Here is a 14,966-nt window from a genome sequence, read left to right as displayed (position 1 = left end):
CCACAGGAATGTGTTAAAATATTCTATGTCTCGAGTTTCCTGGCTGGCTGCTGGCTGTGCTTCTCTCCACCCCAACAATAACTCTGTTGTTTGTGGGTTCAGGAGACAATAGGGATTCCAAAAAGGTCGAATAACCAAACAGTATTTGAAGACTGACACGGTTTATTTAAAATTGCACTTTCAATGCATGCGCCTATTAATGTCATTCTTTTTGAAAAATAACTTGTTTCAGCCTCGAGAATATAAAACTTAACCTTCAGACATTAAACTAGTACAATACAAATGTACGATTGATTGTAAAGTTATCAAAGTAAATAAATGATCTAATTCATATATTATTGATTTATTCACTGCATTCACTCCTCCACGGCGTTCACACTTCCCCACGTAACATGGCTGACTCTGCCTTGACGTTCACATCCCCACGTAACATGGGTGACTCTGCCTTGACGTTCACATCCCCACGTAACATGGGTGACTCTGCCTTGACGTTCACATCCCCACGTAACATGGGTGACTCTGCCTTGACGTTCACATCCCCACGTAACATGGGTGACTCTGCCTTGACGTTCACTTCCCCACGTAACATGGCTGACTCTGCCTTGACGTTCACATCCCCACGTAACATGGGTGACTCTGCCTTGACGTTCACATCCCCACGTAACATGGGTGACTCTGCCTTGACGTTCACATCCCCACGTAACATGGGTGACTCTGCCTTGACGTTCACTTCCCCACGTAACATGGCTGACTCTGCCTTGACGTTCACATCCCCACGTAACATGGGTGACTCTGCCTTGACGTTCACATCCCCACGTAACATGGCTGACTCTGCCTTGACGTTCACTTCCCCACGTAACATGGCTGACTCTGCCTTGACGTTCACATCCCCACGTAACATGGCTGACTCTGCCTTGACGTTCACTTCCCCACGTAACATGGCTGACTCTGCCTTGACGTTCACTTCCCCACGTAACATGGCTGACTCTGCCTTGACGTTCACTTCCCCACGTAACATGGCTGACTCTGCCTTGACGTTCACTTCCCCACGTAACATGGCTGACTCTGCCTTGACGTTCACATCCCCACGTAACATGGCTGACTCTGCCTTGACGTTCACTTCCCCACGTAACATGGGTGACTCTGCCTTGACGTTCACATCCCCACGTAACATGGCTGACTCTGCCTTGACGTTCACTTCCCCACGTAACATGGCTGACTCTGCCTTGACGTTCACATCCCCACGTAACATGGCTGACTCTGCCTTGACGTTCACTTCCCCACGTAACATGGGTGACTCTGCCTTGACGTTCACATCCCCACGTAACATGGCTGACTCTGCCTTGACGTTCACTTCCCCACGTAACATGGCTGACTCTGCCTTGACGTTCACTTCCCCACGTAACATGGCTGACTCTGCCTTGACGTTCACATCCCTACGTAACATGGCTGACTCGGCCTCCACACACTCGCGCGTCCCGCTCCCCCCTCTTGCTCGTGCCGATCCCCCCTGACAGCCTCCTCGCTGACGGCCACAGGGGAACCCCGATGGAGGCGGGGAAACAAGAGAAGGAGGAGGAGATGAAGAAGGAGGACGGGGAGGACATGGCAGCGCCCGGGGCCCCGAGGAAGGGGGAGCCCGGCGCGGCTCCCCACGGGAACTTCATCAACTACGCGGCCTTCAACCCCCCGGCGCGGCGCGTCGCGCTGCTGCCCCGCGAGTTGCTGAGGCGGCTCCTGGCGGAGTCGCCGCCGCCGGTCCTCGCCCTCGACGTGGGCTGCAACAGCGGGGTGAGCGCAACTCGACGTTCCCACGGACGGGGCCGAGGACGTCCGCGTGGACCGGGGGGTGGGGGAGGGTGTGAAGGTTCTGAGAATCTGGGGACGTTCACGTGGCCGTGAGAGAAACGTTGCGAAATCTTGCGCGTTGAAGCTAAACATCAACAAACAAACGTCAACCCCCTTAAGAATGTCCACGAGTGCGGTTTGAAGCGTCATTAAAATACTTTAAAGTCATCGGTCCGCGTTCAGAAGACGCGGCGAGCGTGGCGAGAAAGGGGGGCCCCAAGTGGGGGGGGGGGGGGGGGGGGCATGCCACGTGGTAGTGTGGGGCTGCACTAATCACAGTCTGTGGTGTGGGGCTGCACTAATCACTGTGTGTGGTGTGGGGCTGCACTAATCACAGTGTGTGGTGTGGGGCTGCACTAATCACAGTGTGTGGTGTGGGGCTGTACTAATCACTGTGTGTGGTGTGGGGCTGCACTAATCACTGTGTGTGGTGTGGGGCTGCACTAATCACTGTGTGTGGTGTGGGGCTGTACTAATCACAGTGTGTGGTGTGGGGCTGCACTAATCACTGTGTGTGGTGTGGGGCTGCACTAATCACTGTGTGTGGTGTGGGGCTGCACTAATCACTGTGTGTGGTGTGGGGCTGTACTAATCACTGCGTGTGGTGTGGGGCTGCACTAATCACTGTGTGTGGTGTGGGGCTGTACTAATCACAGTGTGTGGTGTGGGGCTGCACTAATCACTGTGTGTGGTGTGGGGCTGTACTAATCACTGTGTGTGGTGTGGGGCTGCACTAATCACTGTGTGTGGTGTGGGGCTGCACTAATCACTGTGTGTGGTGTGGGGCTGCACTAATCACTGTGTGTGGTGTGGGGCTGTACTAATCACAGTGTGTGGTGTGGGGCTGCACTAATCACTGTGTGTGGTTGTGGGGCTGCACTAATCACTGTGTGTGGTGTGGGGCTGCACTAATCACTGTGTGTGGTGTGGGGCTGCACTAATCACAGTGTGTGGTAGTGGGGGGCTGCACTAATCACAGTCTGTGGTGTGGGGCTGCACTAATCACAGTGTGTGGTGTGGGGCTGCACTAATCACAGTGTGTGGTGTGGGGCTGCACTAATCACTGTGTGTGGTGTGGGGCTGTACTAATCACTGTGTGTGGTGTGGGGCTGCACTAATCACTGTGTGTGGTGTGGGGCTGCACTAATCACTGTGTGTGGTGTGGGGCTGCACTAATCACTGTGTGGTGTGGGGCTGCACTAATCACTGTGTGTGGTGTGGGGCTGCACTAATCACTGTGTGGTGTGGGGCTGCACTAATCACTGTGTGTGGTGTGGGGCTGCACTAATCACTGTGTGTGGTGTGGGGCTGCACTAATCACTGTGTGTGGTGTGGGCTGCAACACGTGTTGGTGTGGGCTGCACTAATCACAGTGTGTGGTGTGGGGCTGTACTAATCACTGTGTGTGGTGTGGGGCTGTACTAATCACTGTGTGTGGTGTGGGCTGTACTAATCACTGTGTGTGGTGTGGGGCTGCACTAATCACTGCGTGTGGTGTGGGGCTGTACTAATCACTGTGTGTGGTGTGGGGCTGCACTAATCACTGTGTGTGGTGTGGGGCTGTACTAATCACTGTGTGTGGTGTGGGGCTGTACTAATCACTGTGTGTGGTGTGGGGCTGTACTAATCACTGTGTGTGGTGTGGGGCTGCACTAATCACTGTGTGTGGTGTGGGGCTGTACTAATCACAGTGTGTGGTGTGGGGCTGCACTAATCACTGTGTGTGGTGTGGGGCTGCACTAATCACTGTGTGTGGTGTGGGGCTGTACTAATCACTGTGTGTGATGTGGGGCTGCACTAATCACTGTGTGTGGTGGGGGGCTGCACTAATCACTGTGTGGTAGTGGGGGGCTGCACTAATCACTGTGTGTGGTAGTGGGGGGCTGCACTAATCACTGTGTGTGGTAGTGGGGGGCTGCACTAATCACTGTGTGTGGTAGTGTGGGCCTGCACTAATCACTGTGTGTGGTAGTGGGGGGCTGCACTAATCACTGTGTGTGGTAGTGGGGGGCTGCACTAATCACTGTGTGTGGTAGTCGGGGGCTGCACTAATCACTGTGTGTGGTAGTGGGGGGCTGCACTAATCACTGTGTGTGGTGGGGGGCTGCACTAATCACTGTGTGTGGTAGTGGGGGCTGCACTAATCACTGTGTGTGGTAGTGGGGGGCTGCACTAATCACTGTGTGTGGTAGTGGGGGGCTGCACTAATCACTGTGTGTGGTAGTCGGGGGCTGCACTAATCACTGTGTGTGGTAGTGGGGGGCTGCACTAATCACTGTGTGTGGTGGGGGGCTGCACTAATCACTGTGTGGTAGTGGGGGCTGCACTAATCACTGTGTGTGGTAGTGGGGGCTGCACTAATCACTGTGTGTGGTAGTGGGGGCTGCACTAATCACTGTGTGTGGTAGTGGGGGGCTGCACTAATCACTGTGTGTGGTAGTGGGGGCTGCACTAATCACGGTGTGTGGTAGTCGGGGGCTGCACTAATCACTGTGTGTGGTAGTGGGGGGCTGCACTAATCACTGTGTGTGGTGTGGGGCTGTACTAATCACAGTCTGTGGTGTGGGGCTGCACTAATCACTGTGTGTGGTGTGGGGCTGCACTAATCACTGTGTGTGGTGTGGGGCTGTACTAATCACTGTGTGTGGTGTGGGGCTGTACTAATCACTGTGTGTGGTGTGGGGCTGCACTAATCACTGTGTGTGGTGTGGGGCTGTACTAATCACAGTGTGTGGTGTGGGGCTGCACTAATCACTGTGTGTGGTGTGGGGCTGTACTAATCACTGTGTGTGGTGTGGGGCTGCACTAATCACAGTGTGTGGTGTGGGGCTGTACTAATCACTGTGTGTGGTGTGGGGCTGCACTAATCACAGTGTGTGGTGTGGGGCTGTACTAATCACAGTGTGTGGTGTGGGGCTGCACTAATCACAGTGTGTGGTGTAGGGCTGCACTAATCACTGTGTGTGGTGTGGGGCTGCACTAATCACAGTGTGTGGTGTGGGGCTGCACTAATCACTGTGTGTGGTGTGGGGCTGCACTAATCACAGTGTGTGGTGTGGGGCTGCACTAAACACAGTGTGTGGTGGGGGGCTGCACTAATCACTGTGTGTGATGTGGGGCTGCACTAATCACTGTGTGTGGTGGGGGGCTGCACTAATCACTGTGTGTGGTGGGGGGCTGCACTAATCACAGTGTGTGGTGGGGGGCTGCACTAATCACTGTGTGTGATGTGGGGCTGCACTAATCACTGTGTGTGGTGGGGGACTGCACTAATCACTGTGTGTAGTGGGGGGCTGCACTAATCACTGTGTGTGATGTGGGGCTGCACTAATCACTGTGTGTGGTGGGGGGCTGCACTAATCACTGTGTGGTAGTGGGCGGCTGCACTAATCACTGTGTGTGGTAGTGGGGGGCTGCACTAATCACTGTGTGTGGTAGTGGGGGGCTGCACTAATCACTGTGTGTGGTAGTGGGGGGCTGCACTAATCACTGTGTGTGGTAGTGTGGGCCTGCACTAATCACTGTGTGTGGTAGTGGGGGGCTGCACTAATCACTGTGTGTGGTAGTGGGGGGCTGCACTAATCACTGTGTGTGGTAGTCGGGGCTGCACTAAGCACTAATCACTGTGTGTGGTAGTGGGGGGCTGCACTAATCACTGTGTGTGGTGGGGGGCTGCACTAATCACTGTGTGTGGTAGTGGGGGCTGCACTAATCACTGTGTGTGGTAGTGGGGGGCTGCACTAATCACTGTGTGTGGTAGTGGGGGGCTGCACTAATCACTGTGTGTGGTAGTCGGGGGCTGCACTAATCACTGTGTGTGGTAGTGGGGGGCTGCACTAATCACTGTGTGTGGTGGGGGGCTGCACTAATCACTGTGTGGTAGTGGGGGGCTGCACTAATCACTGTGTGTGGTAGTGGGGGCTGCACTAATCACTGTGTGTGGTAGTGGGGGGCTGCACTAATCACTGTGTGTGGTAGTGGGGGCTGCACTAATCACGGTGTGTGGTAGTCGGGGGCTGCACTAATCACTGTGTGTGGTAGTGGGGGGCTGCACTAATCACTGTGTGTGGTGTGGGGCTGTACTAATCACAGTCTGTGGTGTGGGGCTGCACTAATTCACTGTGTGTGGTGTGGGGCTGCACTAATCACTGTGTGTGGTGTGGGGCTGTACTAATCACTGTGTGTGGTGTGGGGCTGCACTAATCACAGCGTGTGGTGTGGGGCTGCACTAATCACTGTCTGTGGTGTGGGGCTGCACTAATCACAGTGTGTGGTGTGGGGCTGCACTAATCACAGTGTGTGGTGTGGGGCTGCACTAATCACAGTGTGTGGTGTGGGGCTGCACTAATCACAGTGTGTGGTGTGGGGCTGCACTAATCACAGTCTGTGGTGTGGGGCTGCACTAATCACAGTGTGTGGTGTGGGGCTGTACTAATCACAGTGTGTGGTGTGGGGCTGCACTAATCACAGTGTGTGGTGTGGGGCTGCACTAATCACTGTGTGTGGTGTGGGGCTGCACTAATCACAGTGTGTGGTGTGGGCTGCACTAATCACAGTCTGTGGTGTGGGGCTGTACTAATCACAGTCTGTGGTGTGGGGCTGCACTAATCACAGTGTGTGGTGTGGGGCTGCACTAATCACAGTGTGTGGTGTGGGGCTGCACTAATCACTGTGTGTGGTGTGGGGCTGCACTAATCACTGTGTGTGGTGTGGGGCTGCACTAATCACAGTGTGTGGTGTGGGGCTGTACTAATCACTGTGTGTGGTGTGGGGCTGCACTAATCACTGTGTGTGGTGTGGGGCTGCACTAATCACTGTGTGTGGTGTGGGGCTGCACTAATCACTGTGTGTGGTGTGGGGCTGTACTAATCACAGTGTGTGGTGTGGGGCTGCACTAATCACTGTGTGTGGTGTGGGGCTGCACTAATCACTGTGTGTGGTGTGGGGCTGCACTAATCACTGTGTGTGGTGTGGGGCTGCACTAATCACAGTGTGTGGTAGTGGGGGGCTGCACTAATCACAGTCTGTGGTGTGGGGCTGCACTAATCACAGTGTGTGGTGTGGGGCTGCACTAATCACAGTGTGTGGTGTGGGGCTGCACTAATCACTGTGTGTGGTGTGGGGCTGTACTAATCACTGTGTGTGGTGTGGGGCTGCACTAATCACTGTGTGTGGTGTGGGGCTGCACTAATCACTGTGTGTGGTGTGGGGCTGCACTAATCACTGTGTGGTGTGGGGCTGCACTAATCACTGTGTGTGGTGTGGGGCTGCACTAATCACAGTGTGTGGTGTGGGGCTGCACTAATCACTGTGTGTGGTGTGGGGCTGCACTAATCACTGTGTGTGGTGTGGGGCTGCACTAATCACTGTGTGTGGTGTGGGGCTGCACTAATCACAGTGTGTGGTGTGGGGCTGTACTAATCACTGTGTGTGGTGTGGGGCTGTACTAATCACTGTGTGTGGTGTGGGGCTGTACTAATCACTGTGTGTGGTGTGGGGCTGCACTAATCACTGCGTGTGGTGTGGGGCTGTACTAATCACTGTGTGTGGTGTGGGGCTGCACTAATCACTGTGTGTGGTGTGGGGCTGTACTAATCACTGTGTGTGGTGTGGGGCTGTACTAATCACTGTGTGTGGTGTGGGGCTGTACTAATCACTGTGTGTGGTGTGGGGCTGCACTAATCACTGTGTGTGGTGTGGGGCTGTACTAATCACAGTGTGTGGTGTGGGGCTGCACTAATCACTGTGTGTGGTGTGGGGCTGCACTAATCACTGTGTGTGGTGTGGGGCTGTACTAATCACTGTGTGTGATGTGGGGCTGCACTAATCACTGTGTGTGGTGGGGGGCTGCACTAATCACTGTGTGCTAGTGGGGGGCTGCACTAATCACTGTGTGTGGTAGTGGGGGGCTGCACTAATCACTGTGTGTGGTAGTGGGGGGCTGCACTAATCACTGTGTGTGGTAGTGTGGGCCTGCACTAATCACTGTGTGTGGTAGTGGGGGGCTGCACTAATCACTGTGTGTGGTAGTGGGGGGCTGCACTAATCACTGTGTGTGGTAGTCGGGGGCTGCACTAATCACTGTGTGTGGTAGTGGGGGGCTGCACTAATCACTGTGTGTGGTGGGGGGCTGCACTAATCACTGTGTGTGGTAGTGGGGGCTGCACTAATCACTGTGTGTGGTAGTGGGGGGCTGCACTAATCACTGTGTGTGGTAGTGGGGGGCTGCACTAATCACTGTGTGTGGTAGTCGGGGGCTGCACTAATCACTGTGTGTGGTAGTGGGGGCTGCACTAATCACTGTGTGTGGTGGGGGGCTGCACTAATCACTGTGTGGTAGTGGGGGGCTGCACTAATCACTGTGTGTGGTAGTGGGGGCTGCACTAATCACTGTGTGTGGTAGTGGGGGCTGCACTAATCACTGTGTGTGGTAGTGGGGGGATGCACTAATCACTGTGTGTGGTAGTGGGGGCTGCACTAATCACGGTGTGTGGTAGTCGGGGGCTGCACTAATCACTGTGTGTGGTAGTGGGGGGCTGCACTAATCACTGTGTGTGGTGTGGGGCTGTACTAATCACAGTCTGTGGTGTGGGGCTGCACTAATCACTGTGTGTGGTGTGGGGCTGCACTAATCACTGTGTGTGGTGTGGGGCTGTACTAATCACTGTGTGTGGTGTGGGGCTGTACTAATCACTGTGTGTGGTGTGGGGCTGCACTAATCACTGTGTGTGGTGTGGGGCTGTACTAATCACAGTGTGTGGTGTGGGGCTGCACTAATCACTGTGTGTGGTGTGGGGCTGTACTAATCACTGTGTGTGGTGTGGGGCTGCACTAATCACAGTGTGTGGTGTGGGGCTGTACTAATCACTGTGTGTGGTGTGGGGCTGCACTAATCACAGTGTGTGGTGTGGGGCTGTACTAATCACAGTGTGTGGTGTGGGGCTGCACTAATCACAGTGTGTGGTGTAGGGCTGCACTAATCACTGTGTGTGGTGTGGGGCTGCACTAATCACAGTGTGTGGTGTGGGGCTGCACTAATCACTGTGTGTGGTGTGGGGCTGCACTAATCACAGTGTGTGGTGTGGGGCTGCACTAAACACAGTGTGTGGTGGGGGGCTGCACTAATCACTGTGTGTGATGTGGGGCTGCACTAATCACTGTGTGTGGTGGGGGGCTGCACTAATCACTGTGTGTGGTGGGGGGCTGCACTAATCACAGTGTGTGGTGGGGGGCTGCACTAATCACTGTGTGTGATGTGGGGCTGCACTAATCACTGTGTGTGGTGGGGGACTGCACTAATCACTGTGTGTAGTGGGGGGCTGCACTAATCACTGTGTGTGATGTGGGGCTGCACTAATCACTGTGTGTGGTGGGGGGCTGCACTAATCACTGTGTGGTAGTGGGCGGCTGCACTAATCACTGTGTGTGGTAGTGGGGGGCTGCACTAATCACTGTGTGTGGTAGTGGGGGGCTGCACTAATCACTGTGTGTGGTAGTGGGGGGCTGCACTAATCACTGTGTGTGGTAGTGTGGGCCTGCACTAATCACTGTGTGTGGTAGTGGGGGGCTGCACTAATCACTGTGTGTGGTAGTGGGGGGCTGCACTAATCACTGTGTGTGGTAGTCGGGGGCTGCACTAATCACTGTGTGTGGTAGTGGGGGGCTGCACTAATCACTGTGTGTGGTGGGGGGCTGCACTAATCACTGTGTGTGGTAGTGGGGGCTGCACTAATCACTGTGTGTGGTAGTGGGGGGCTGCACTAATCACTGTGTGTGGTAGTGGGGGGCTGCACTAATCACTGTGTGTGGTAGTCGGGGGCTGCACTAATCACTGTGTGTGGTAGTGGGGGGCTGCACTAATCACTGTGTGTGGTGGGGGGCTGCACTAATCACTGTGTGGTAGTGGGGGGCTGCACTAATCACTGTGTGTGGTAGTGGGGGCTGCACTAATCACTGTGTGTGGTAGTGGGGGGCTGCACTAATCACTGTGTGTGGTAGTGGGGGCTGCACTAATCACGGTGTGTGGTAGTCGGGGGCTGCACTAATCACTGTGTGTGGTAGTGGGGGGCTGCACTAATCACTGTGTGTGGTGTGGGGCTGTACTAATCACAGTCTGTGGTGTGGGGCTGCACTAATCACTGTGTGTGGTGTGGGGCTGCACTAATCACTGTGTGTGGTGTGGGGCTGTACTAATCACTGTGTGTGGTGTGGGGCTGCACTAATCACAGCGTGTGGTGTGGGGCTGCACTAATCACTGTCTGTGGTGTGGGGCTGCACTAATCACAGTGTGTGGTGTGGGGCTGCACTAATCACAGTGTGTGGTGTGGGGCTGCACTAATCACAGTGTGTGGTGTGGGGCTGCACTAATCACAGTGTGTGGTGTGGGGCTGCACTAATCACAGTCTGTGGTGTGGGGCTGCACTAATCACAGTGTGTGGTGTGGGGCTGTACTAATCACAGTGTGTGGTGTGGGGCTGCACTAATCACAGTGTGTGGTGTGGGGCTGCACTAATCACTGTGTGTGGTGTGGGGCTGCACTAATCACAGTGTGTGGTGTGGGCTGCACTAATCACAGTCTGTGGTGTGGGGCTGTACTAATCACAGTCTGTGGTGTGGGGCTGCACTAATCACAGTGTGTGGTGTGGGGCTGCACTAATCACAGTGTGTGGTGTGGGGCTGCACTAATCACTGTGTGTGGTGTGGGGCTGCACTAATCACAGTGTGTGGTGTGGGGCTGCACTAATCACAGTCTGTGGTGTGGGGCTGCACTAATCACAGTGTGTGGTGTGGGGCTGTACTAATCACAGTCTGCGGTGTGGGGCTGCACTAATCACTGTGTGTGGTGTGGGGCTGTACTAATCACTGTGTGTGGTGTGGGGCTGCACTAATCACTGTGTGTGGTGTGGGGCTGCACTAATCGCAGTGGGGTAGTGTGGGTGGCTATGTAAGACATGGAATACACTGCCCCATATGGACGTTGTTCATCATTATGTGAATGACAAACACGTGAGTCATGGAAATTCATCGTTAGCTCCAGACCTTTTGTCAATTAACTTTTGGTCACGGGTGGTTTTGGCAATGAAGGTTGCTGAAAGTGCGTGTCAAGGACTGGTTCGGACATATCACTGGTTTGAACGCGTTTATTAGATATTTAAAGTTGCATTTTTATGCCAGTAGCTGAACATAGAGCTTGGTCTCGTTGGCTTTTTTGACCTAGAATCACTGCGTCATAGGTTTGTATTGAATAAAGTTGCAGCTAATACTGTGGCCAGAATCAGAATATTCATGCTGGAGGAATCTGATGAGCGATAAAGCTCTTTTTCGCAGATGTCTAGTAGGGGAGGGTAAGAACGTTACAACAACAAAATACAAAACACGATAGTGCCAAGTACAAGAAAGGTAAACAAATCACCCAAACACATACAAATATAACTAAACCAACCCCATCCTGCCAGGCAAAGCCCACTGAGGTGTTAACTTATTTTTCATTATGAATAATGAAGTTCACCATTGGAACCTCCTCAACAATAATTAACAATAATGAAGTTCTCCATCCTCGCATCATGTTGTTTTTTTATGACATTCTCCAGCAAATCAACATCTGCTTGCCCGCCACTGGTGGCCCCGTGGTTTCTCACAGGAGCTGACAGTGGCTATGTATCGCCACCTGACGGGGCTGGACCAGCCCGAGGTTGGACGCTCTGGGCAGCTTGCCCGCGTGCCGCTGTCTGTGCTGGCCTGCGACTTGGACGCCGATCTGGTGGAGCGTGCGCGGGGCCACAATCCTCACCCGGAGGATATCGCCTACGAGACGTTTGACTTCATGGACACCGCAGCCCGAGACGCCGTGCTGGACGCCTTCCTGCGACGCCACGGCCGGACGCGCTTTGACCTGTGCCTCTGCATGTCGGTGACGATGTGGATTCACCTGCACCACGGAGACGCCGGCCTGCAACGTTTCCTCGCGGCCGCCGCGCGCGCCGCCACCTTCCTGTTGGTCGAACCGCAGCCGTGGAAGTGCTACCGAGCGGCCGCGCGCCGCCTGCGCCGTCTGGGGCTGCCCGAGTTCCCCCTCCTGCCGGATCTGCGGCTCCTGCGTGGGGCTGGCGGCGGCGGTAGCGGCCGCACGGAGGCCGAGGAGCTGGTCGCCTTGCTGAGAGAGGAGGGAGACATGCGCTTGCTGTCCAGCCTGGGCAGCACCGAGTGGGGGCGGTCCCTGCTGCTGTTTGGACGGACGGACGTGGCCTTGGGATGCATTGACAAAACTACCGATTGAAACCCCGTTGCTGATGTGGGGAATGCGGGTTCTTTTTTATTTATAAATGGGACAACAGCATCTCTTACAATGGAAAATTAATATCACTAACTTCAAAGCATTGTTTGGAGGAAGTATTTTGAAAACTATATAAAACCCAGCCCATGGAAGACATAGATATATTTCCTCTTCACACGCGATTTTCCTCAAATAATTTAAGGCAGCTCATGATGTAAGTGTCGGCTGCTTTGTAAATTTGAACTATGTCCCTGTTACCTTTGGATTTCCACGTGCATCCGAAATATTGAAATGCACATGTGAATGTTTTGGATATGCTACTTTTATATTTATAGTGAAATAAAATCTAAACATTGTAAATAGTTGATGGGTGCATAGTAATTGTGTGAAGTCATAATTGCCATTCATCCCACCATTAACCACAACGTCTGGTTTGGAGGCAATCCATCCCATGTTCTGTGAGCTCCCTCTGCTCCATTGATATCTTTGTTGTGTTTTCTATATGCACGGTTTGCAGAGTGCACTCAGACTGACAGGTGCTGTTGCGATATCACGCGGCCGAGTGGCAACTGGTGGGCAATGCTCAGTTTGAAAGATATGTTTCAGCAGTTAAGGGTGAAAAGTTATACAAGCGGGATTTGATTGCTGAAAAAAAAAATTCGGCTGGCAATCGCGAACCATGATGACTGCCGAGAACAGCTAGTAGTAGCATTTTCCTGCACGCTGGTGGGAAGAGCCCAGCCCTTGAGCGGAAGCATCGGTCGCAATGTCGGCAAGAGTTGCTCGTCTGCTGAATGGGACTTGTGCCATCGCTGATGTTGATGCCGATAGGCTCCTTCCCGTTTTTCTTTAATCCGCTATGGAACTCAAAGTAAAATCTAGAAAAAATATCTACAGACAAAAATAATGCTTCCCAATGTTACTGATAATCTTGGATCAATATCTTTAAATGGTAGATGTTTGAGGCCAAACCAGTATGATGAGACCCATGAGGATGACACTTCTCCGTTGTACCTACTGAAAACGGTACGCAGCAGCATTGGCGCCTGATTAGATTTCTTGAAGTGGAATCTGATCATTTGCTGTAACTGCAGCAACGGAACAATCTTTGCGTTGGCGGAATGTTGTGACACGTCTGTTATTCATAGCCATGCACTAAGTGTCCTGCCTCGCACAAGCATCCAATATCACCGAGCATCCAAAATTATAATTTCAATCATGAAAGAATCTTACAAGTTAGTGAGTTTGTTTTTTTGCGTACATACGTCAGAAAGCAGCTGGTTATGTATGGAGCTGGTTAAGCATGGGGCTGGTTATGCATGGGGCGATAAGGGGGGAGGGCAGGATGGCGAGGAGCTGCAGGAGGCCCCGCAGCCCTTCGAGGTTCGTGCAATATTACTTTGTTGTGATTCTCTATGAAAAGATTAATTTTAAAAAAACTGTAAAGTCTTTCAATTGCAGAACTGGGGGAGAACATACATACGCTCCACACAGAAGGGGTGCCCGAGTTGGGAATCGAACCCGGGACCCTTCTTCCTCTCTTAAAGCTCACTTCTTCCCTATTGCCCGTTGCCTGCCTCTCCCTTCCTCTCTCCCCACCACTCCTTCCTTTCCCTCCCAATCCCTTTGTGATCCCTAAGTACCTCATTACCTCAATCCTTGTAGCATGCCCCTGTCAACTACATCATACCATTCTGTCACCGTTTTGTATGTTATGTCAAACGTCTTGAGTAACGGGGGCTCTTTAAATCGGATTAACATCGCACTACCCTGCCAAACCAATGTACAGGGTGTTTCAAAAAGATGGTCCCGATTTGAAATCGCTTTATCCCTACAACCACGAACCGCCCATGAATGAAACTCTTACCACTTGAATTTCCGATTACTTCATTTTTCAGCAAGACAGAGCACTGCCACATTGGCACCTGCAGGTTCGACGTTTTCTAAATGACACACTGCCTCAACGTTGGATAGGTCGCACGGGACCCCAAGACTTGGCGCTACACTCTTGACCCCCAAGATCCCCAGACATCACACCCTGCGACTTTTTGTTGTGGGGATACGTCAAAGACCGTGTTTTTGTGCCACCATTAGCGACTAATCTGGATGACCTCAAAAACAGAATCACGGCAGCGGTGACTTCAGTGGAAGAAGACACTTTGAGAGGCGTTTGGGACGAATTCAACTATCGTCTCGATGTTGTCCATACAGCAGGTGGAGGGCACATAGAGCATTTATAAAGGTTAGTAAAACTTGATGACTCATTAAACCGTTGGTAATTTTTTCGTGTAATTGTAACATGTTGCCATCGTGAAATATACTGCTTTGAAATTGGGTCCATCTTTTTTAAACACCCTGTATATTCACATCAACTTGTAACGCGCCCGCCACACCTGCCGCACAGGAATCACTCCCTCACCAGGAGAGAAGAGGATGACTCTGAGGCGCAAGGAGGAACCACAGGCAGTGAGCCAATGCCTAATTCAAACCCCACAATCTCTGCGGTCCTCTATATATGAAGGTGTTATCGGTCAGTTACTGAGTGTTTACGTGTGTGAGGAAACTGGTGTGCCCGGAGAAAACCTACGTGTGCAAGGGGGGCAACACTACCCTGTACAGATGGAACAAATGGAGTGTCCACACTACCTACGAGCCAGGAAGGGAGTTTCACAACATCTGTGCGATGTTCCACCAACGCTCGCTGCTACCTCCACATTGCCGGATTACAGGGCATGTGGGTAGCCTCCACCGCCTGGTGAAACGGTTATGGTTAATTATGGTTAATTGCAAAAAGTTTAATTCCAATGTTTGCAGATAGGTACTGGGCAAAAAACAGTGAAAAGAA

The 14,966-nt window shown here is 52.9% G+C and overlaps 1 protein-coding gene across 1 annotated transcript; it reads left to right on the top strand.

The window, feature by feature from the left end:
• Positions 1-1,361: 1,361 nt before the first annotated feature.
• Positions 1,362-14,813, top strand: LOC133345834 (pre-miRNA 5'-monophosphate methyltransferase-like). The gene is made up of 2 exons (XM_061556854.1): positions 1,362-1,791; positions 11,489-14,813. The coding sequence occupies exons 1-2, from the start codon at positions 1,549-1,551 to the stop codon at positions 12,122-12,124; spliced, it is 879 nt and encodes a 292-aa protein (XP_061412838.1). The 5' UTR covers positions 1,362-1,548; the 3' UTR covers positions 12,125-14,813.
• The last annotated feature ends 153 nt before the right edge of the window (positions 14,814-14,966 follow it).

This window comes from Lethenteron reissneri, chromosome 23, assembly GCF_015708825.2.
Source record: "Lethenteron reissneri isolate LAM-NWPU_2019-01 chromosome 23, ASM1570882v1, whole genome shotgun sequence".
NCBI lineage: Eukaryota > Metazoa > Chordata > Hyperoartia > Petromyzontiformes > Petromyzontidae > Lethenteron > Lethenteron reissneri.
The sequence above is the reverse complement of the archived record's forward strand: the minus strand, read 5'-3'. Positions and strand labels throughout refer to the sequence as shown.

What these genes read in the sequence shown, in the direction of transcription:
- LOC133345834 (XM_061556854.1), top strand. Translation starts at nt 1,549, where the DNA reads ATGGAGGCGGGGAAACAAGAGAAGGAGGAGGAGATGAAGAAGGAGGAC. An exon ending in ACGTGGGCTGCAACAGCGGG is followed by an intron (nt 1,792 to 11,488) that starts GTGAGCGCAACT and finishes GGTTTCTCACAG; the next exon opens with GAGCTGACAGTGGCTATGTA.